Source organism: Phacochoerus africanus, chromosome 15, assembly GCF_016906955.1.
Source record: "Phacochoerus africanus isolate WHEZ1 chromosome 15, ROS_Pafr_v1, whole genome shotgun sequence".
Classification (NCBI taxonomy): Eukaryota; Metazoa; Chordata; class Mammalia; order Artiodactyla; family Suidae; genus Phacochoerus; species Phacochoerus africanus.
Genome location: NC_062558.1, coordinates 50,139,711 through 50,161,356, shown reverse-complemented (window position 1 = coordinate 50,161,356; position 21,646 = coordinate 50,139,711). Strand labels below are relative to the sequence as shown.

The following is a 21,646-nucleotide window of genomic DNA, read 5'->3' as shown; positions in this document are numbered from 1 at the left end:
CCCAATGTCCACACAGATGAATACTCCCCGATAAGCAGGTGAATACACCAGTGTGAGCCACAGCTGCAACCCTTCCCCACACCCGCCTCCCCCTAGACCCTGGTCTGGCCCAGGTTCCTATGAAGTCCTGGATCCCAGTGCACGTGAGACCTTGTATGTGACCTCTGAGAGTAGAGTCTCTAATTTCCCTGGTCTGGTGGAGTTCCTGAAATCAAGCCCCACTGGCCTTCAAAGCCAATTCCTTTAGGGGCTTCTCCTCCCAATTCCAGAACCCCAGGCTGGGGAGCCTGACATAAGCTCAGAGTGCTCACTCCCATGGGAGAGCCTCTGCAATGTAGTTATTCTCCAGTCTGTGGATTTCCCACCTGGGATTTGATTACATCACTAATAAGTATATGGTTAAGGATCTGGTGTTGTCACTGCAGGAGCTCAGGTCGGTGTTGCATCATGGGTTCTCCTAGCCCAGGAACTTCCACATGCCATCAGTGTGCCCCAGAAAGATAAAAAGTAAAAAAAAAAAGGAATGTCTGTATTATCAAGTTATACCCAAAGGAATAGAAAGGAGGGTCTCAAGGTCATATTTGCACACCCATGTTCATAGCAATATTATTCACAATAGCCAAAAGGTGGAAATAACCTTTTGTCCATTGAGATATAAATGGATAAACAAAATGAGGAAAATTCATACAATAGAATATTCAGCCTTAAAAAGGAAGCATATTCTGACACATCCAGCGACACAGATGGACCTTGAGGAAATGAAATAACCCAGTCACAAAAATACTGTATAATTCAACTAATACCTGAGTGAGGCACCTAGAGTGGTCCAATTCATAAAGACGGAAAGTAGAAGAGGGGTTACCTAAGTCTTGTATGTTGTGTTTTCATTTTTAGTTATCTCAAATATTTTCTAATTTCTTTTGTGATTTCTTCTTTGACTGATTAACTCCTCAGGAATGTGTTGTTTAACTTCCATATGTTTGTGAATTCTCCAAATTTCCTTCTGTTATTGATCCCTTATGTCCTTCCTTTGTAGTTGAAGAACAAACTTTGTATTATTTCAGTCCTTTTCAACTTGGTGAAACTTGTTTTAGCCCTAGCATGTAGTCTCTCTGGGAGACTGTTGGGTGTGCATTTGAGGAGAAAGGGTACAAGGCTGTGCTGGGTGGAGTGGTCTATAGGTGTTTGTGAGTTCTAGTTGGCTACAGCATTGTTCAGATCTTCCACTTCCTTGTCAACCTTCTGTCTAGTTGTTCTATTGTTGAAAGTGGAGCATTAAAGTCCCCAACTACTGTTGCTAAGAGAAGGAACTCATTTGAACAAATGAAGAACATGTTTTCTGATGACTGGGCTCAGCTCTAGGTTGAGAGGAGGATATACCTGCAAACAGTTTACCCTCCCCAAAGAAGAAACATTAGGAGTTCCCACTGTGGCTCAGCAGAAATGAACCCAACTAGTATCCATGAGGATATAGGTTCAATCCTTGGCCCCACTCAGTGGGTTAAGGATCTGGCATTGCTGCAAGCTGTGGTGTAGGTCACAGATGCAGCTCCAATTTGACACTTAGCCTGTGAACTTCCATATGCCATACCTGCAGCCCTAAAAAAAAGAAAAGTTAAGTTTAGGATAACACTACCCACCTTACACCACACTCAAAGTAAAAGAAAAGAAAAAAAAACATGAAAAAAAGGTTAAATCTCTCTTCTGTGCCCTGAAGGCTTCACTTTTCCCCATGGAGCTGGTGAGCAGTGTTCTCCTTATAGGACGGTCTGGACTGCAGCTGAGGGTGGTGGAGCTGGGAGGGTGATATCCTTAGAGGCTAACCACAACCCCTCTCCCATCTTCACTTCAGTGACTGCCTTCCAGATGGTCCCTCAAATCTGAACCCTCCTCTCATTTCCTGCATCTCATCAGCACATCCTTGACCCAGAGACACAGCTTTCCGAGGTTCAACACTCCCACAGCCCAGTTCAGCAAATGTCAGAGTGGCCCTGGGAATCGTCCCACTCTGGCCATGGTGAACGCCACCAGCCCCCATCACCTGCTGGACAAGGGCAGACACCGGATAACAAGGCCTCCAGGAGGCAGCACAGAGTGCTGTTTATACCCAAGGGACGCCATGTGTGTCCACTCTGCCCCATTTCCAGGCCACCCCAGATCTTTGGAGTCTGAATCCACATTTTCACAAGATCTCTGGTGGCTGCATGCATGTGAAAGTCTCAGAGCACTTCCTGCGCCCTCGCTATCTGCTTCAACCTCACTTGTTAAGACACTTTCACCCAAACCACAAATGTGGTCAAGCAGGTGACGATCTGAAAATGCCTCTAAGGAGCACCTTGAAACAGAAGCAAGGGAATAGGTATGCTCCTACACACGGAACACTCTCACCTCCCACGGCTGGCCTCTGACTCCACTCAGCTCCTGCTCTTTAGGCATTTTGACCACCCTCTAGCTGTGGCCCCACAGCCCTGATTTCCAGATTGCAGCTGCCCTCCTGGGAGCCCTGCTCTGCACTGCTGCATTCACTTTCCCCTCCCTGGATGAGACACCCCCCCTCCATGCCCCTCACCCTCAACTTTCTCAGCCTTCACCCAGCAAGACCTGGAGCTTACCCCCCACCCCATCCCCGCCCCTGTGGTGGCTGCTTTGCTCAGTTTCCTCAATCCCTTCCCTCCCAGCTTTGTGGCTCAGGGAGGTGCTGCCAGCAGCCCTTCTTCCTTGGTTAAAACCCCCAAATCTGGGAGTTCCCTAGTGGCTTAGCAGGTTAAAGATCTGACATTGTCACTGCTGTGGCTTGGATCACTGCTGTGGCACGGGTTCAATCCTTGACCCATGCCACAGGCATGGACAAACACACACAAATGAGCAAACAACAACAAAAATCCCAAATCTGACACTTCTGAAAAGAACCCTTGGGCCAGTCCTGGGCTCCTGACCACACCTCAGACCCAAAGGCAGAGCCAGCTTTCCCTGAGACAGGAGAGCAGAGGGAGAAGGCCTTGGTGGGGTGGCAGTGAGAAGGCTCCACCCCTAACTGCTTCCTTCTGGACCAGCCCTTCCAGATGCAGGTGGAGCCCACAGGCAGCAAAAACAAGAGGAATGGGTTTGCATGAGCCACAACGAGAGGGTCTTGGGGAGTCCTGCCCAGCTGCAGGCTCAGGAGGAGAGTGCAGGGCACCTCAACCATAGCCTGGACCTCTTCCTGCTCCCCCTCCCCAATCTCTGCCCAAGTGTTGCCCCAGCCCTGCCCACAGGCTCTACCCCCACAGCACCCTGGGCTGGGCCTGCCCCAAACTCAGAGCTCAGCCTCCTGGTGGATCCCCTGGGAATGGGCTGATTATCTCAAGACACCCCCCCTCCCTTTCCTCTGGAGAACTCTGGGCATTGGAGAATGTTTTGAACCTTCCAGTAATGGAGACCACCCCCAGAGAAGGGCTTGGGAGCCATACGACATGTCCACTGACCCCAAGAACCTGGAATTTTCTAGAACTCGCAGTTGGGACCTGAGGAAGATGGACTCATGTGTCTGCCCTGGAGATGGGAGAGAAGAGTCCACAGTGGCTGCAGGAGGAGTCTCTGGGGTCTGGGATGGCCAGGGGCCAGGGGTGGGGGCCTGACCAGCAGGAGGCAGGGGGCACCCTCTGACACGGAAGCAGGGAATGTTCTGGACATGACACAGCCCTCTGCTCCAGGGCAGGTGGGCGGGGGCACAAAGGTCAGGGACCCTGAGCAGGGGGTCCACCAGTGGGGCAGCTGGACCCAGACCTCTCTGGGCCAGCCAGAGTCCAGCCCTTGGCCATTCTCAGTCCAGGAGGGGGTAGGGCAGGCCTGGGTGGCCAAAGCCTATCCCTTGAGGGTCCCTAGGGTCCAGCCAGACCTGTATTTCTGACCACAGCCACCATGGGAGGATGTGGTCTGCAGTGGCAGTGGCCTAGATCCTGCAGCAGGTACAGGATGGCGGGGGGCAGCTGGGGTCACTGAGTTCGTGGAAAGCCCCTTCTTCTCCCCAAAACCTGGGGCCATCCCTAGGAGAACCACAGTTTCTGGGCCCTGGGCAGCAGGTGCTGGGGGGGAAGAGCTTCTGCCTGGACCCTGGGTGTGGAACCCAGCCCCTAAGGTGCAAGGAGCCCAGGTCTGAGGCTGGAGTGGGCCAAGAATCTCAATGGGGGTGGGGATGGCAGGGGGAGAGCTGGACTGGATCAAGGCCTCCTGGGGGCTCTCCACACCCTGTAGGATGTGTTAGGTCTCCTGCGCCCCATCACCTGTCAGGGCCTGTCCTCTCTCTCAGAGGCCTGGGGATGCAGTCCTTGTCCTCAGGGATATAGTCCTGGTCAGTGCATGTGGGATGCTGGATCTAAGCAGAGTCGCAGCTCCACTAAACTCACCCTGGGGACAGACAGGCCATCGGCACCCTGCTGCCTGGGACACCCGATGTGGACCGGGACATGGAGGACCTAAACCAAAGAGTGGTTTCAAACACCAACTCCACCAAATCAGCCAGCCACAATGTCTTCTACAAACAACTGGACCAGGACAGCCTATTCCAAAGGTTTTTCCTTCAACACTCCCGGTAAGAAATCCCTTCACCATCCAGAGTGTATTTCAGTTAACGCAGGCAGGACCCCAGGACCCCACCGTCCTCCTCTCCCTTTCCCCCCCTGCTTTTGGTGCCCTTGGCTGCTCCCTGGCTGCACCCACCCCCCGCACCCTGCACCCTGCCTTGGCTGGGTGGATTCCACAATCTCTGTGAGTTGCAAATACAAGATGTGAAAAGTGGCGGTTGAAAGAGCATAGGGGATTCATTTCCCTTTGATGGCTGCTGATTTTTCCCAAGTCACACCAGATGGGCCAGCTCTCGATAAAGATAGTAATAAACAAGATAAAAAACAGTCACCCTCCGTACGGTTGTGTGCCCGGTTTAAAAAGCACTTTCAGGAGTTCCCGTTATGGCTCAGTGGTTAACGAATCCGACTAGGAACCAGGAGGTTGCCGGTTCGATCCCTGGCCTTGCTCAGTGGGTTAAGGATCTGGCGTTGCCGTGAGCTGTGGTGTAGGTTGCAGATGTGGCTTGGATCCTGCGTTGCTGTGGCTCTGGTGTAGGCCGGTGGCTACAGCTCCGATTCAACCCCTAGCCTGGGAACCTCCATATGCAGCGGGAGCAGCCCAAGAAATGGCAAAAAGACAATAAATAAATAAATAAATAAATAAATAAATAAATAAATAAATAAAAAGCACTTTCAAAAGGCAAATCCCATCTGATTCCACTTACAGGAGCTCCTTGGAGGAGTCAAAACCATAGAGATAGAACGTGGAATGGTGCTTTCCAGGGGCTTGGGGAGGGTGGGGGGGGGGGCACTGGAAGCTAGTCTTTAACCAGAATGTTGGTTTGGGAAGATGAGAAAGTTCCGGAGATGTGTGGTTGTGATGGCTGCACAACAACGTGATTGTAGTTAATACCAGTGAACTGTACACTTAAAAATGGTTAAAATGGTAAACTTCTTTTTTCCTTTTAGAGCCACGCAGGTGGTATATGGAGGTTCCCAGGCTAGAGGTTGAATCAGAGCTACAGCTGCCGGTCACAGCCTCAGCCACAGCAACATAGGAGCCAAGCTGTGTCTGTGACCTACACCATAGCTCACGGCAACGACGGATCCTTAACCCACTGAGTGAGGCCAGTGATCGAACCCACAACCCTCATGGTTCCTAGTTGTATTTGTTTCCGCTGCACCGCAATGGGAACTCCAAAATGCTAAATTTTATGTTAAGTATAATACACCAGAGGTGTCAGCCCTGGCGTTGCCAGCACAGAGCGACGCCCTTGCCACCCAAGTCAGGCTCAATGCCTCTTTCCTGACTGCTGCCCATCCCACCCCAAAGCACAGAGTCCCCGGGTGATGGTGCATCCAGACGCTGGGGAGGTTGACAGATGCCTCAGGAAGGGGAGGGACAAGGTGACTCACGGAAACATTTTTTTTTAATTTTTGTTATTTACTTATTTTTCCTTTTTTTTAGGGCCACACCCATGGCATATGGAAGTTCCCAGGCTAGGGCTCAAATCAGAGCTACAGCCGCCAGCCTATATCGAAACACTGGATCTGAGCTGCATCTGTGACCTAAGCCGCAGTTTGCAGCAATGACTGATCCTTAACCAATTGAGCGGGGGCCAGGGATGGACCCTACATCCTCATGGATACTAGTCAGTTTCCCAACCACAATGGAAACTCCAACATACCACTTTTCCAAGTCAGTCATGATTCCCCAACTTGAACACTGGCTTCTTGCTAAAGCTGCACCTGTTTCCTCCCTTCTCCCCGCCCCCTCCCAGGGCTGTTTGGAAGAGAAGCCCCAGCCCCACCCCCAACCCCAATGAACTGGGGCCTCAGCTGCCCTCCACAGTCCCTCCAGGCCCAGGGAGATGCGCCACAGCCTGGGGCAGGAACAGGTGTGCCCCACCCAGGGTCCCCAGAGTGGGACCAGCTGGGGCTGTGGTGAGAGGCAGTTGAACCCTGGATCCTGACCACAGCAGGGCCGTTGGCTGATGTCCCTCTGGGAGAGCTCCCCCGGGGAGTAACAGTCATGGGCCCTGGAGGGGGCCCAGCGCTGGAGTTGGGACAGAGAAGGCCCAGGCAGAGGACGGGGCCACTCAGGCCAGGACACAGTGGGACGGCCTCTGCCAGCAAGAGGGACCGCTGCTGACCCCCTCCAGGGAGCCCACTCAGCAGTCAGCTGGAGGTGCCTTTGACCCTGAGGGCAAATGAGGCCCAGGTCAGGCCAGGTGGGCCATGAGGACCTCCGGCGGCAGAGCCCTGGCCCTGGGCAGCACTGGCCTCTCATCCTGCTGGGCCTGGCCATGGGCGCTCACGGCCTGCTGCCCCCGACAACAGCACCACAGAGCAGAGCCCCAGGCACGGAAGCACCAGCCAGAAGCAGCCCTTGGCGCCTGTGGGACCGGTAAGGCACCAAGGGATTCATGGGGGATGTGAGGGTCCCTGCAGCCAGAACAGGCAGTGGGGAGAGAGGGCGGCTGTGACGGGACAGGGGACAGGGGAGAATCAGTGGGGGGGGTGTCCTGGGCAGACCTTGGTGGCTCTGTTTGAAGTGTTGACATTTTGTCTAATGTTGATTTATTTATGTTAAGCTTTATCTTTTTATATTGGTTAAATTTTTTTTATCTCAGTGACTGAGTTTTTGGTGTCCCTTATATCTTTCCCCAAGGGTAGCGCCTTGCCTGCCTTGCCCTGGTCCTTGGGGGAGAGCAGGACAGGGAGACAGGGGCGGAGGCTGCTGTCCTCTGCGGTCCCCGGCCTCCTCTTAGCTGATGAACCACTTCCCCGCCCTTCCCTCGCTGAGCAGGCTCTGTTCCCTGAAGTGCCAGGGCACAGGCTCTGGCTGATGCTGTGTGGTGGGGGGACCTTCCCTGGTGTCCCTGATGTCCTTTGGCCCCCAGGTCTCCCAGCCAAGGACCATCAGTCAGAGCTGCCTCCAGTGACTGACCCCTAGGAGTCTGACCTCCTCAGGGTGCAGGCACCTCTAAGGGCAAGGGTCTGTGGGAGCCACAGTGTGCCCCCCCTTGTTATGTGACCCAAGTCCCCTCCTCTCTATGTGGTGGGAGGTCCTCCAACAAAGTGCTGAACATCTGGGACCACTGGTGACAACCAGGGACACAGCAGCACATTCGTGGTAGGCACTGACCATTTCGGGGGCTGATCCTCCCTCTCAGTAGACCCACAGGCAGATCCCACCATCTCCCCCAACTTGACACATATAGCTAGAGGCCCAGATAGCTGAGGCCACCTGCCCAAGGTCACACAGCACCTGGTGCTGACTCCAATACCCAAGCTCAATGGCCTCCAGCTGTCCCGCACCTGTCCCATAAGAACTAGGCTGATGAATCTGCCTCTCTGGGCCTCAGGTGCCCCCTCTGCAAGGTGAGAGATCCCCGCTGAGCAAGGGCCTTGTAGCTGGGGTCGCCTGGGTGAAGGGCTGGGACAGGATGAGCAATGGCTCCCTGGCAGCATCTGGCAGGAACTGAAGGGCAAGGACAGGATCAGGGGACATGAGGAGTGACAGCCCTCCATCAGTGTCAGGCCCCGTGCTGGGGCTGGGCTCCCAGGGAATGAGATCTGGCCCCAACTCCAGATCCAGGGTGAGGGGGGCTGGGTGACAACCACCACACCCAGAGTGATGCCTGCAGGATAGCGACTCGTGCAGAGAAGAGGAGGCCCCCAGGGTGGAGCACAGGTCATGGATCCACCCGGGCCAGGCAGCGCAAGCGCAGAACACTCCAGGGTCCGCAAGACTGGAGCAGGGGGTGGGATGGGCTCTGAGACAAGGCTGGAGAGGCAACCAGGCCCAGACCTGGAGGACCCGTGCCAGGAGGACAGACCTTACCTCCCTGGGGTTGGGGGGAAGTGTTTGCAAGGAAACGTGACCAGAGTTGGGTGGGAGGGAAGAGCTGGGAAATCAGAACTAGAGAGGCTTCGGGGCAGGGATGGGGTGTCCAGGCAGAGTGGACAGAGAGGTGGACAGAATCAAGAGGGGAGAAGCAGGAGAGGGAGGAGCCAGGGTGCTCCCTCGGCTTTTTTGCTGGATAGTTGAGAGAACAATGTGCCATTATTTAATTTATTAATTAATTTATTTTGTCTTTCATCTTTTGAGGGCCACACCTGCGGCATATGGAGGTTCCCAGGCTAAGGGTCCCACACCAGAGCCACAGCAATGCGGGATCTGAGCCACGTCTGTGACCTACACCACAGCTCAAGCAAGCCAGATCCTTAACCCACTGAGCAAGGCCAGGGATCAAACCTGCAACCTCGTGGTTACTAGTCGGGTTCGTTAACCACTGAGCCACCATGGGAACTCCCAATGTGCTATTATTTTAACAAGATGCTCCAAGAGGAGGGGGGTCTGCAAGGAGTTGGTCCCCCCTCAGGAGTCCACTCACTGGACAGGCCACTCAGGGTCGCAGAGAGAGTGAGCCTGAACCTGATCATGTCCAGGCAGGGGCAGACCCATGGACCATTTTCGGAGCCTATAGTTTCGATCCTATCTGATGCTATAGTTTGGCCTTTCCCAGAATATCATATAAATGGAGTCACGGAGCAGTAAGATGGGAGGGGAGATGCCAAGCTTCTCTTACAGATACAGTTGCTGACCTGTTTTGGGGGCACTCTAGGCAAAGGAAACAGCCAGCAGGAAGCTTCTTGAGTTGGGGAGAGCGGAGTGCAGATCTCCAGGGTCTTACACATCCCGCCCTTTATCCTGGGGTCCAGGAGGGGTTACTGAGGGATTTAAGTGGGGGACCATCATAGCTGGGTTCATGTTTTGGAAAAATGGCTCCAGGGCAGAGACCAGTATGAGGCCAGATTAGAGGATGGAGAAGGGGCAGTGGAAAGGCAATGGGTAACCAGGTAACAAGAGGGCCTATGGAGTTGGCAAGTGAGTTTAAAATGGTGGCACCTGGAGTTCCCATTGTGACTCAGCATTAATGAACCTAATATCCATAAGGATGCGGGTTTGATCCCCAGCCTCACTCAGTGGGTTAGGGATCCAGCGTTGCCATGAGCTGTGCTGTAGGTCGCAGATGAGGCTCAGATCTGGCGTTGCTGTGGCTATGGCGTAGGCTGATGGCTACATTCTGATTCGACCCCCAGATTGGGAACTTCCATATGCCAAGGGTGGGGCCCTAAAAAGAAAAAAAAAATTAAAGTGGGGGCACCAGAGGGCAGACAGAGAGGGACAGGCATTGTCTCCTGGATTGTCAGCGGAAGACCTAATTTCTGGAACAAACAACACGATGTGCCAAGATTTGTAAAAATGTACATTCCTTCAGATCAAGCAATTCCACTTCTAGAAATTTACCTTAATGATATAATCAGAACTTCTGCTAAATTCTGTGTGTTGCTGGGGAAAAAGTAGAAGCAACCTAAGTGTCCAGTGATAAGGGAAGATAGATAAACCACAGTGTGTTCATGGTAGGGACATGATACAGTCATTTGATACGATTTTTTTTTTTTTTGACAACAGTAATGACATAATGAAGGTTTTTTACAAACAGGCTGCAATATGTCATACTATCACACTATTTTTATTTTATTTCAGTTTACAGAGGAAAATTCATCCTTTTTGGTATAGCAGATGTATAAATTTTAATAACATTATAGAGCTGTGTAACCCCCACCACAATCAAGATACAGAACCACCCAAAACTTCCCCGGACCCCTTGTACAGCCGATTCCTTCTTCTGCCCCAGCGATGGAAACCCCTGGTTTCTTTCTGATCCTATAGTTTTGCCTTTTCCAGAATGTCATATAAGTGGAATCATGCAATATGTAACTTTTTTTTAAATTAAACTTTTAATTTGGGGATAATTGTAGATTCACATGTAGTTGTAAGAAATTGGGAGTTCCCATCGTGGCTCAGCAGAAATGAATCTGACTAGTATCCATGAGGATGCAGGTTCGATCCCTGGCCTCGCTCAGTGGCCTAAGATCCAGTGTTGCCGTGAGCTGTGGTGTAAGTCGAAGATGCGGCTTGGATCCCATGTTGCTGTGGCTGTGGCGTGGGCTGGCGGCTACAGCTCTGATTCGACCCCCTAGCCTGGGAACTTCCACATGCCATGGATGCATCCCTAAAAAGACCAAAAAATGAGAAATAATACAGAGGGGTCCCATCACACCTTCACCTGGTTTCCCCCATAGGTAATGTCTTATAAAATAGAAATTCAGAACCAAGATATTGACATGGATGATGTCAAGGTAAAGAACACTTCCATTGCCACAAAGATCCCTCTATAGCCAGGCCTTCTTCCCTCCCGCTCAGCCTCTGCTGACTCTCAGGCATTTAATAATTTTTTTTTTTTTTTGTCTTTTTAGGGCCGTAACCGTGGCATATGGAGGTTCCCAGGCTAGGGGTTCAATTGGAGCTGTAGCCGCTGGCCTAGGCCAGAGCCACAGCAACTCAGGATCTGAGCCACATCTGCGACCTACACCACAGCTCATGGCAACACCGGATCCTTAACCCACTGAACGAGGCCAGGGATCAAACCCGCAACCTCATGGGTCCTAGTTGATTTCGTTAACCACTGAGCCACAAGGGGAACTCCTGGCAACTACTAGTTTTGTCCCTTCAAGATTGTTCTAATTTTGTCCTTTTGAAATTGTTAAAAAAAAAATTGTTCTAATTTTGTCATGTTGAGATCGTCTGTAAATGGAATCATACTGTATGTAAATTTCCGGGACTGGCTTTCTTTATGCAGCATAACTTTCTGGAGGTTCATCCAGGTTGTTGGGTGTACATAGATTTTTCCTGGAAGCTTTCAGGCTAGGAGCCAAATCGGAGCTGCATATGCTGGCCTATGCCACAGCCATAGCAATGACGGATCCTTAGCCCACTGAGTGTGGGTCTGCGACTTATACCTACACCACAGCTCACGGCAACACTGGATCCTTAACCCACTGAGTGAGACCAGGGATCTAACCCGAATCCTCATGGATATCAGTTGGGTTCACTGCCGCTGCGCCACAACACGAACTCCTTTCTTTGCACTTTTTAAGTGCACTTCTAGATTGCTTAATAGTGTTATGTATATAACAGTCTTATAATTTTATATTTATTTATTTATTTATTTATTGCTTTTTAGGGCCTCATCTGCAGCATATGGAAATTCCCAGGCTAGGGGTCGAATCAGAGCTACAGCTGCTGGCCTACACCACAGCCACAGCAACACGGGATCCAAGCTGCGTCTGCAACCTACATCACAGCTCATGACAACGCTAGGTCCCCAACCCTCTGAGCAAGGCCAGGGATCCAACCCTCATCTTCATGGATACAAGTAGGATTTGTTTCCACTGCACCTCAACAGGAACTCCCCATTCTTATAATTTTAATACAACTAAGGTGTTTTCTTGCAGCACAGTGGCTTAAGGATCTGGCATTGTCACTACAGCAGCTCTGGTTGCTGCTGTGGTGAGGGTTCAATCCCTGACCTAGGAATTTCTGTATACTGCAGGTGAGGCTGTAAAACTTAAAAAAAAAAAGAACTGGGTTGGGAGAAATGTAGTCAGTCTCATGTGGAAGGGATGAGTTTGAGATTCCCATTGGGCTTCCAGCTGGAGATGGTCAGTGGGCAATTTCAGTAGAGATGAGGAAAGGATTTGGAGCTGGAATAAATCCAGCCTCACCACATGGGCACATTGCGGGAAGATGGCAACGAAGGAAGACTCAGAGAAGCAGTCTGGGAGTCAAGAGTTGTCTGTGGGCCAGGAAAAAGAAAAAGTCAAAGGAGGGGGAGTAGGGGGTAGGTCTTGGGCATCAAGGGGAAGAAAGTTACTAGAAAGAGAGGTTGACTTCATGTTGCATCCTGCAGAACCATCAGGTACAACAGCAACTGGGGAGAGACCTCAGACTTGACCCAAATGTGGGCCCTGTTGGCCTTGACCTGAGAAGTTTCAGGGAGATGGGGGTGAGAGGGGGAGGGCTCTCTGCGCCATATCCCAACATGTGAAATGGTGCCTGGCATATGGGTGGTTGGGAGGCATTGCTGGACAGATGGATGGATAATTGATGGATGATGGATGGTGTTTGGATGATGGATGGATGGATAGGTGGAGGATGCATTTCAGGTGATGGATGGATGATGAATGGATGGACAAACAGAGGGACAGAAAGACAGTGATCTGAGAGAACAGAGAAGGCTTCATGAAAGGAGAGGAACTGAACTGCCTCAGTGGGTGGAGACAATAGGGTAGGGGGTTTCCACATGGAGGCACCAGGGGTCAGGAATAAGCTAATGTCCACAGGCCCAGGAAGGAAACTGCCTGGCTGGACTGAGGGAAATCATGGGGGAAGAACACTCAGAGGCCCTAAAATAAGGCCAGGAGAGGTCAGGCAGCTTGGGACTCATTCTGCCACATCGCATGACTACCTAAGGGCATGCGGCTCTCAGCATCTCCATTAGCACTGAGGATTCAGTGGTGACCAGGACAGCCTCAGAGTGGGGGGATGGCACACCGGATGACGCCGAAGTGTGGGTGGTGCCCTCCAGACCATGGGCCCCCCCAGGGATGCCCTGGCCTCTGGAGAGCTAGCTGCCTGCCCAAGCAGCGCCAGGACACAGCCCTGCCTGCTGCAGCTCTGTACCTGTCACACCCAGCAGGTTCCTGCTCCGGCCCCCGCCCCGGGGCACAGGCCCCAGGTGCTGGCCTGCCAGGTTTTGGTCCGAGCCTCAGTCACCGTGGGTTGTTTTTGGCGGTGGGACCCAGCTCACCGTCCTAGGTAAGTGGCTCTCACACCTTTCCTAGCCATCCTGCCCTCTGCTGTCCCAGGAAAGTCACTTTTCTCTCTGGGGGCTGCTTCCCCCCTGCCCTCCCAGCCTCAAGGACTGGCCCCCTTTTTCTGTGGGGCGTGGGGAGGCAGTTGGTCTTGGGGTGACCAGCAGGAAGGGCCCTGACAGCAGGAGCAGCTGCCTCCAGAGTCCAACTGTTGGCTGCAGCCCATCCAGGGGGCCTGGGTTTGGCCAGGGTGGGCGGTAGATGCTGCATGGGGACCAGTGGCCGGTTCTGACCAGGCCCCTGGGGTGGCCTCGGAGATGGGCCCTGAGCCAGGGGTCTGGGCTGAGAACTTACTGCCCAAGCCAGGAGGGCCACACGGGAGGTTGGGGACACAACAGAGGTGGTGACCCCAGCCTCCAGGACGCAGAGGGGCAGTGGAGGGAGGCCTGAGGAGGGCAGGGGGCAGGGTCCCGCTCACTCTGGGCTGAAGCTCTCATTCCCCTGCTGGGCCATGAGGACCCAGGGACACAGAGACCCGGGTGAGATGGGGCGAGGGGACCAGAAGCCCAGCGCTCCCAGGACGGTCGTCAGAAAGCAATTTCTGTGGGGCAGAAACTCCCCTGTCCCAAGCCCTGACCCCCTGAGGCCCAGGGGTCACAGCTGTCCAAATGCACTGGAGACTCAGAAGATGCTACGGGGAATGTGGGGGGGCTCCGTGCTGCCCCAGAAATCAGGGTGCTGCATAGGGCAGCTGTCCTCCTGGGAGCAGCCGCGAGGAGACAGCCAAAGCCAGGGGACCTGCGGTCAGGCAGAAGGGATGGGAGATGGGCAGGGCCTTGGAGGAGTCCCAGGGTTTTGGCCGGGAGAGCTGAGCTGGGGAGGGGGCCTAGGTTCACAGAAGGACCTCTGGGCCATGTCTGTTGTCCAGGGGCTTTGTGAAAGGGGGACAGAGAAGGAAAGCAGGGCCACCTAGGGACAGTTACAGGCTGCGATGAGGAGGCCACCCTCAGACTCTCCCCCTGATCTCACACCCTCTCCTCTGTCCACACAGGTCAGCCCAAGGCCGCCCCCACGGTCACGCTCTTCCCGCCCTCCCCTGAGGAGCTCAGCACCAACAAGGCCACCCTGGTGTGTCTAATAAGTGACTTCTACCCAGGCACTGTGACAGTGACCTGGAAGGCAGGCGGCACCACCATCACCCAGGGTGTGGATACCTCCCGGCCCTCGAAACAGAGCAACAACAAGTACGCGGCCAGCAGCTACCTGTCCCTGTCCGCCGGTGACTGGAAATCTTCCAGCGGCTTCACCTGCCAGGTCACCCACCAGGGGAGCACAGTGGAGAAGACAGTGATGCCCTCCAAGTGCCCTTAGGTCTCTGCCCCCCCCCCCAGGGGCCTGGAGCCACAGGACTCCCGTGAGGTTCTCCCCCTCAACAACCCTGGTCCAGCCCTTCCTCCTGCACCTGTCAACTCCCAATAAACCGTCCTCCTTGTCATTCAGAAATCATGCTCTCAGCTCATTTTTTTCCTTGTATCTCACATTTAATTTGCAACCTCTCCAGGATTCTGGGGGTGGGTGGGGAATCCTAGGCACCCCCTGGGAAAATAACCCGAGGGGAGAGGCTCACAGTCTCCAGGGAATGGTGGAGGACGGAGGGTATCTTCCAGGAAACTGGCCAGGACACATCGGCCCTCTGCCCTCCCCTTCCTCCCACTCCTCCTCCAGACAGGGCCGTGTCCACTGCCAGCTGGAGCTGCCCACGGCTGGTGCCCTCCTGATGAGCCCTCCCTCCCTGCCCTGGTCAGGACCCTCCACACCGCTCCCTTTCTTTCCAGTGTGGCTCTGAGCATAACTGAAATTATGGGAAATTTCTCCTAGTTCCTCTCTCTCTATGTCCTGCCCAGTCCCTGGGCTGGACCACTCCTGGGGCCCTCCCAGCCCAGGCTCCCCCTCCTTTCTCCCTGGCCTCCTGTGACCCCTTCTTGGCTCACAGGGAGGGGACTTTGTATTGTTGATGTTGTTGTTGTATTTGGCTGCACCCACAGCATGTGGAAGTTTTCAGGCCAGGGAGTGAACCCACGCCACAGCAGTAGTAACGCCAGAACCTTAACCACTAGGCCACCAGGGAACTCCCAGGAATTTGATTTTAGCTTCTGCTCAGGGGCATTGCTCCCTTTCACCCTGGTTCCATGTTCTCCAGGCCTCACCTGTCAGTCACCAAACCACCCGGGGAACTCTGAGCCCACCTGGACCCAGGTCTTCTTCCCCAGGACCTATAGCCTAAAGGAGACAGAGTCGTTGGAGCTGATAAGGGACAGTGGGGGACAGGGGCCTTCCCCTCCTCTGGGTCAGAAATTGGAGTCAGAGACTTGAGGTAGAGGCTGAAAAACAGTGTCCTCTTCCTGGATACCCTGCCTCGGTCCTGGTTCTGGGAGGCAGGGACTCACTGTGCCGGCCACCGGAAGGGTCAGTCTGGCACCAAGCCTGCCTGGCCCAATAGCAGCATCCTGAGGATGAAATTCAAACACCAAATCCCTCTGGCATCTCTTCCGTCCCACCTCCAGCTGCACCTTCTGCTGCCTCCACCTCCCACAGCACCTGCTACTCCAACCCAATGGCTTCCATCCCCAAAGGCCACATGCCTTCAGGCCTCTGTGCTTTGCTCCTGCTGTTCTCTTTGCTGGCAGGACAATCCTATCCCCATCTGCCTCAGGCCCCTCTATCTCAGCAGTCCCCTCCCCTCTCCTCCCCTCCCTCAGGCCCCTCTACCTCTTGATGACTGCTGGCTTCACAGGGGGCCGGGCAGATGGGATAGTCACCAGGCCCAGCATTCACCTCTTCCCCTCCCCTCCCCCAGGCCTCCAGCAGTCCCCTCCCCTCTCCTCCCCTCCCTCAGGCCCCTCTATCTCGTGGAGACTAGCCACCTCCCCCCCTCAAGGAAGCCAAACCCCCCCTCCCCCAGCTGACTCAATCACCTCCCCCAGATTGGCCTCCAGAAGGAGGGAGGCCTGGAAAGGAGGGGCTGCCTAGGGTTGCACACCAGGCAGGCCAAGGCCAGGCCAAGCCCCCTCCCCTGACCTGATACTCCTATCTATTCCACAAGGGGCCCACCCACTGAGCACACTCCCCCACCCAGTGCCCTGAGGCCGCCAGTCCTGCAGGGGCTGTTCAGCTCTGAACTGAGCAGGGCAGGCTTGGTGCAGCCCTCATGGTCTTGTCCCCTCTGTGAATTGGGCAATGGCAGCCCTGACAAGGACTTCGAGGCTGCTACAGGGGCTGTGATGTGTGTGGAGAGATGCCCAGTGACAACTGGGGGCATCTGTCACTTGGGGCCGGGCAGGAGGATGAAATTTTGTCCTGAGTGTGTGAGGAGATGCTCCCTGGCCTGGAAACTGACCTGGGGGCTGGAGTACGGGGTGGGATCAGCAGCGATCTCCACACAGACACACACACACACCCGGCTCCCCCACTGTATGAGCTGTTCCAGGGCAGGAATTCCTGTGTCCTTGCCCCCAGCACCACACCCCCAGCAGGGCTCACTGGGGGTTTGCTGAATGAAAGATCGAGTAAATGAATGAATGACCTGTCACACAGGGCTGAGGAGCCAGGGAAAGAACCTGGGGCAGGTCAGCCAGCAGCTCAGCCTGTGACCCCAGGCAGGTCCCCCGACCCCCAGCTTGCTGTCAGAGCCTTGGTTCTCTCCTCCTTGAAACTGGCCCTCAGTACCCACCCTGCTTTGCTTAGTGGACTCAGGCCACAACTCCCCCTCCTGGAGAAAACAAACCAGGGTGAGGGCCGGGGACACTGGCCGGGTCTCACAGGGGTGACGGCTGAGCACAGAGGTGGCCAGGGGCTGAGACAGTCCTGACTCTGGGTTGGTGGCTGGGGGCCTGTGTCCCCTCTATGCCTCTGGGTTGGTGATAATGGAAACTTGCTCCCTGGAGAGACAGGACCAATGGTCAGATGGAAAATGAATGTTTGCTTGTCACTTGGTTGACTGTTGTCGCCGTTAGCATTGGGCTGCTCGGGCCCAGCTGGCCTCAGGCCAGCACTGCTGGGCTCCCCACAGGCCCCACACCCTCAGCCCTGTGCAGCTGGCCTGGCGAAAAAGAAGCCCTGATGCCCGAAATAGCTGGGAAACCCCAACCAGCCCAGCCCTAGCAGCAGGTGCCTCCCATTTGCCTGGGCTGGGGGAGGGATGTCTCTGGTTCCGGAAGCTTCCACCAGTCCAGCTGGAGGAGGGACCGGTATCCTAGCACCCAGGCCACCCAAGCCCCTGCACCCGGGCCTGAGCCGGGAAGAGTTCACGTCACTCAACTGTCAGAAGCGGCATCTTCTGCTCCAGAATCTTGTGTTTGTGCAGATCATACCCCCTCCTCAGGCCCCCAGGAACCTTTCTAAGCCCGAGGCCCAGAGCTGCTGGTGACGGTGGACACAGCCAGACACTTGGAGCCCAGAGGAGCCCGGACATGGGACATGGGACACAGGACACTGTGGGTCACACCTCACCTGTTGCCCCCACACCTAGGACTCTTCGGGGGGGAGATTGGAGGGGGGGAGAAATGGGGAGCTTCACAATCCCTGCCCTGGGAGCCCCAGATCTGGGGTAATATTGAGGAGGCCAGAAGCACAGTTGTCTCAAGAGACTGTTCAGTCACTCAGCTGACAATCTGTCCAGCCACCCTGAGGCCCCTGGAGGCCTGGGCACTGTGGGGTCTTGGCTTCTCACATCCCAGGCAAGCTAGGACTGGCTTACTCAAAGCTAAAGTCGGCCCTGGAATGTACCCACCCGTCTACCACAGAGGTATGGCCAGGGCCCTGGGTATCTGGGGAGATGTGTCCAAGCACAGACTAGAAGCCATGGCACAAAATGAGACTCCCTGAGAGGAAGACAAAGACAAGGGGATCCTGAGGTCCTGGCGGGGTCACCAAAGGGGGTTCCGGGGCAGCAGCAATTTCAGTCACCTCCAACATGGCCTGGAAGCTGCACCCTCAGGGCAGAGGGGGAGAGAGAAAGGGCCTCTTGGTGGGTCAGCAGGAGCAGAGGCTCAGAGGTGGGGGCTGCAGCCCCCCATCAGCAGGTGAACACAGTGAAGCAGCTGACCCCTTCACCTCGGAGACCCCAGACTCCTGTCTCCCACACCACCTGGCCTGACCCCTGCTCGCCGTCCAGGAATCCCTTATATTTGGTGCCCAGGGCTGCGCCCGCCCTGGAGAGAAAGGAGCCTGGGACGTGGACAGGACACTGAGCAGAGAAGGATGTGCAGTGGTTGCTGGAAGGGAACCTGGGATGGGGAGGTCTCCAGGGTGGATAGTGGTCTGTCTGCAGGCAGGATGAGGCAGGAAAGGGTGTGGATGTACTGGGTGAGGCCAGCACGTGGGCTGGAGTGTCCTGAGTCCCAGGAAACCTCAGCCCTGGACCAGATCTTCGATTCCAAAGGGCCACTGCATCCAGAGACCGTTGAGTGGCCCATTGTCCTGGACCGTTTACAGAACATAGGACACGCAGTACCCGACTGAGCTGCTCACAGATTCTGTGAGACTGACGCCAGGGTTGTTGCCCCATCACACAGGCAGAGAAACTTGAAGCCCTGAGTGATGCACATACTGCAGAGCCAGGCAGAGACCCTCCCAGTGCCCCCTCCCAGCCTGAGGCCCCCCTCCAGTGGTTGGACACTGAGGCCACACTGGGGCACCCTGTAGAGAGCTGGCCAGGCCAGACAAGCCCATGTGGCGACCTCCCTCCATCACTCCAGCCCTGACCTGCCAGGGAGCAGAAAGGAGGCCCAGGGTGGACCCGGTGGCCACCTGCCACCCCATGGATGGGAGGAGGGAGGGCCCGGGCAAAGGGTCTGGGAAGCCTGTGATGGGAGCCCAGAGCCCAGGGTAGACAGGGAGGGTCCCCACACCCACAGCCCTTCTCAGTCCTCGCCCTTGGGCCATTTGCTTCCCTCTGTGGGCTCAGTGTCCTCATCTCATCTGTGTGTGGGGGGGGTGCTGATAATGAGTCTTCCCCATTGGGGAGGGGGGGCTTGGGGATTAAAAGGCTGATGTCTGTGATGTGCCTGGACCATGGTGACCCTCACTCACCCCAACCATTGATGTCACCTCCTGAGCTCTTGCCCAGGCCTGCCTGACATGCTGTGTGGCCCTGGGCAAGAAGATCCCCCTCTCTGGGCCCCAGCCTTCCCCTCTGCTCCAGAAGTGCTGCCTGGAGAACCCTGTGGGCTGGACCCTCCTATAGGATTGTCAGATTTCTGGATGAAGGGAGGGGCAGGGTGGCCCAGGGCTTGGAGGGCAATGAGGCCCAAGGTGGAAAGAGGATGGAGTGGGTCACCTCCCCCAGCTCTGGTGGCCCTGCTGGCCACCCCTGGGAACCCCAGGCTAAAACTAACCCTAACTTTGACCTAAACCAGAACTCCGGGTGACAAGGGGAAAAGTGAGGGGAAGAGAAACTGAGCTCGTTTTCAGGCAGCTTGGGATGCATGACAAACAGGGCCAGGTGCAGCCCAGGCAGGACTGGGCAGTTTCAGGGCTGTAGTCAGATGGATGTTTGAGCAGCTCACAGGTGGGGGCAGCAGAGCCCTAGTCTCTCCCAGCCCCCCCAGCCCTGGCCTGGACCTGATGCTGCCCCCTGGCTGCCTCCCCAGCTCCCTCCTGGGTCCTGGAGTCCTGGAGGGCCTGACCCCAAGGGATCTCACCTCCTCCCTTCCAGGACTCATTGACAAAGGAAAAGCTGCTGCTCCCAAGAGATGTGGCCCCCTTCTGGGTCTGCAGACTCTGCATCTCATCCCCAGTCTAGTGCACGATAACTTCAAGGATCTCAACAGGCAGTTTGAATGAGGGAAGGAAAGAAGAGATGAGTGGGTGGATGGATGTGTGGATGGGAGGGTGGGTGGATGGATGGATGGATGAATGGGAGGCTGAGTGGGTCAATGGATGGGAGGCTGGGTGGGTAGGTGAATGACGGGTGGGTAGGTGAATGACGGGTGGGTAGATGAGTGGGTGGATTGGTATGTTCATGGGTAGGTTAGCAGTTGGATGGGTGAATGGATGAATGGACAGCTGTTTGGGTGGGTAGATCCTAATTATAAAAATCACAGGTCTCAATTTCACAACCTACTAAAAGCTACGGAAACCAAAACAGTGTAGAACTGGCATAAGGGCAGACAAATGGATTGAGGCGATAGCATTGAGAGGGAGAAATAAAAACAGATCCAGGAGTTGCTGTTGTGGCTCTCATCAGTTAAGAACACAAGGTAATGTCCATGAAGTTAAGGATCCGGCCTTGTTGTGGCCTTGCAGACGCAGCTCAGATCTGCTGTGGCTGTGGTGTAGGTCAGCAGCTGCAGCTCCAAATTGACTTCTGGCCTGGAAACTTCAATATGCTGCAGGTGCAGTGGTTAAAAATACATACACACAATTTATTAGTGTTGGTCTTTAGCTTAAAAACAATAACTGCTCAGTCAAAATAATGTGGAAAGAACAGAAAAACAAGAGAAAAAATTTACCCCTCAAACTTCACCCAGAAGAGACATCACTGATATTTTGATGAACTTCATTTATTTTAATTGTAACGACAACAACCCTGAAAAGTATATATAAAATGTACCTGTAAATTTGAAAAAGTGTTGTAATAAAACCTCCATCATGAACCATCTAACCTCAGAAAGTGACCAGAACCTCAAGAGCCTCAAATTCATCGTTTCTTTACTTTTCCATATAGCTTTACTGTCCTCTGTGTGGACACTTTCTTTTTTTTTTTGCCTTTTTGCCTTTTTGCCTTTTCTAGGGCCGCTCCCACGACATATGGAGGTTCCCAGGCTAGGGGTTGAATCGGAGCTGTAGCCGCCGGCCTATGCCAGAGCCACAACAACTCAAGATCCGAGCCGCGTCTGTGACCTACACCACAGGTCACGGCAACGCCAGATCCTTAACCCACTGAGCAAGGGCAGGGATCGAACCCGCAACCTCATGGTTCCTAGTCGGATTTGTTAACCACTGCGCCACAATGGGAACTCCCTCTGTGTGGACTCTTAAGCCAACTATTTTCCAGCTATGCTTGTTTTTGAACTTCACGTAGATTAAGTTAGACTGTGTTTTCTTTCTCTCAACACTGGGTCTGATACCCACCCACACTGCCCAGCATCGATGTCACTGCCAATGTGGGGCAGGGGGGGCCACCACCCAGCTGTGCCCCCAGCTAGGCTGGCACTGCCCAGATGGATCTGCTACCAGAGCAGGTCCACCAACACCAGAGCCTGAAGGAGGGTTTCACCAGGGCCGTCATTTTCCAACGCATTGTTTCTATTGGTTTTGTTTTCAAGAATGGACACAGCTTAACTTTTTCTCAATTATAAAAAGAAAGACAGGAG

At 54.5% G+C, this 21,646-nt stretch overlaps 1 protein-coding gene across 2 annotated transcripts; it reads left to right on the top strand.

The window, feature by feature from the left end:
• The first annotated feature begins 6,386 nt into the window (after nucleotides 1–6,386).
• Nucleotides 6,387–14,774, top strand: LOC125116515 (immunoglobulin lambda-like polypeptide 5). 2 transcript variants are annotated; one of them, XM_047761804.1, is made up of 3 exons: nucleotides 6,387–6,951; nucleotides 13,157–13,275; nucleotides 14,323–14,774. In XM_047761804.1, exons 1-3 carry the CDS (start codon nucleotides 6,755–6,757, stop codon nucleotides 14,640–14,642), a joined length of 636 nt encoding a protein of 211 aa, XP_047617760.1. In that variant the 5' UTR covers nucleotides 6,387–6,754; the 3' UTR covers nucleotides 14,643–14,774. The 2 variants fall into 2 exon arrangements, with proteins under 2 accessions (XP_047617760.1, XP_047617759.1); XM_047761803.1 differs by having other exon boundaries at nucleotides 13,154–13,275.
• Nucleotides 14,775–21,646: the final 6,872 nt, after the last annotated feature.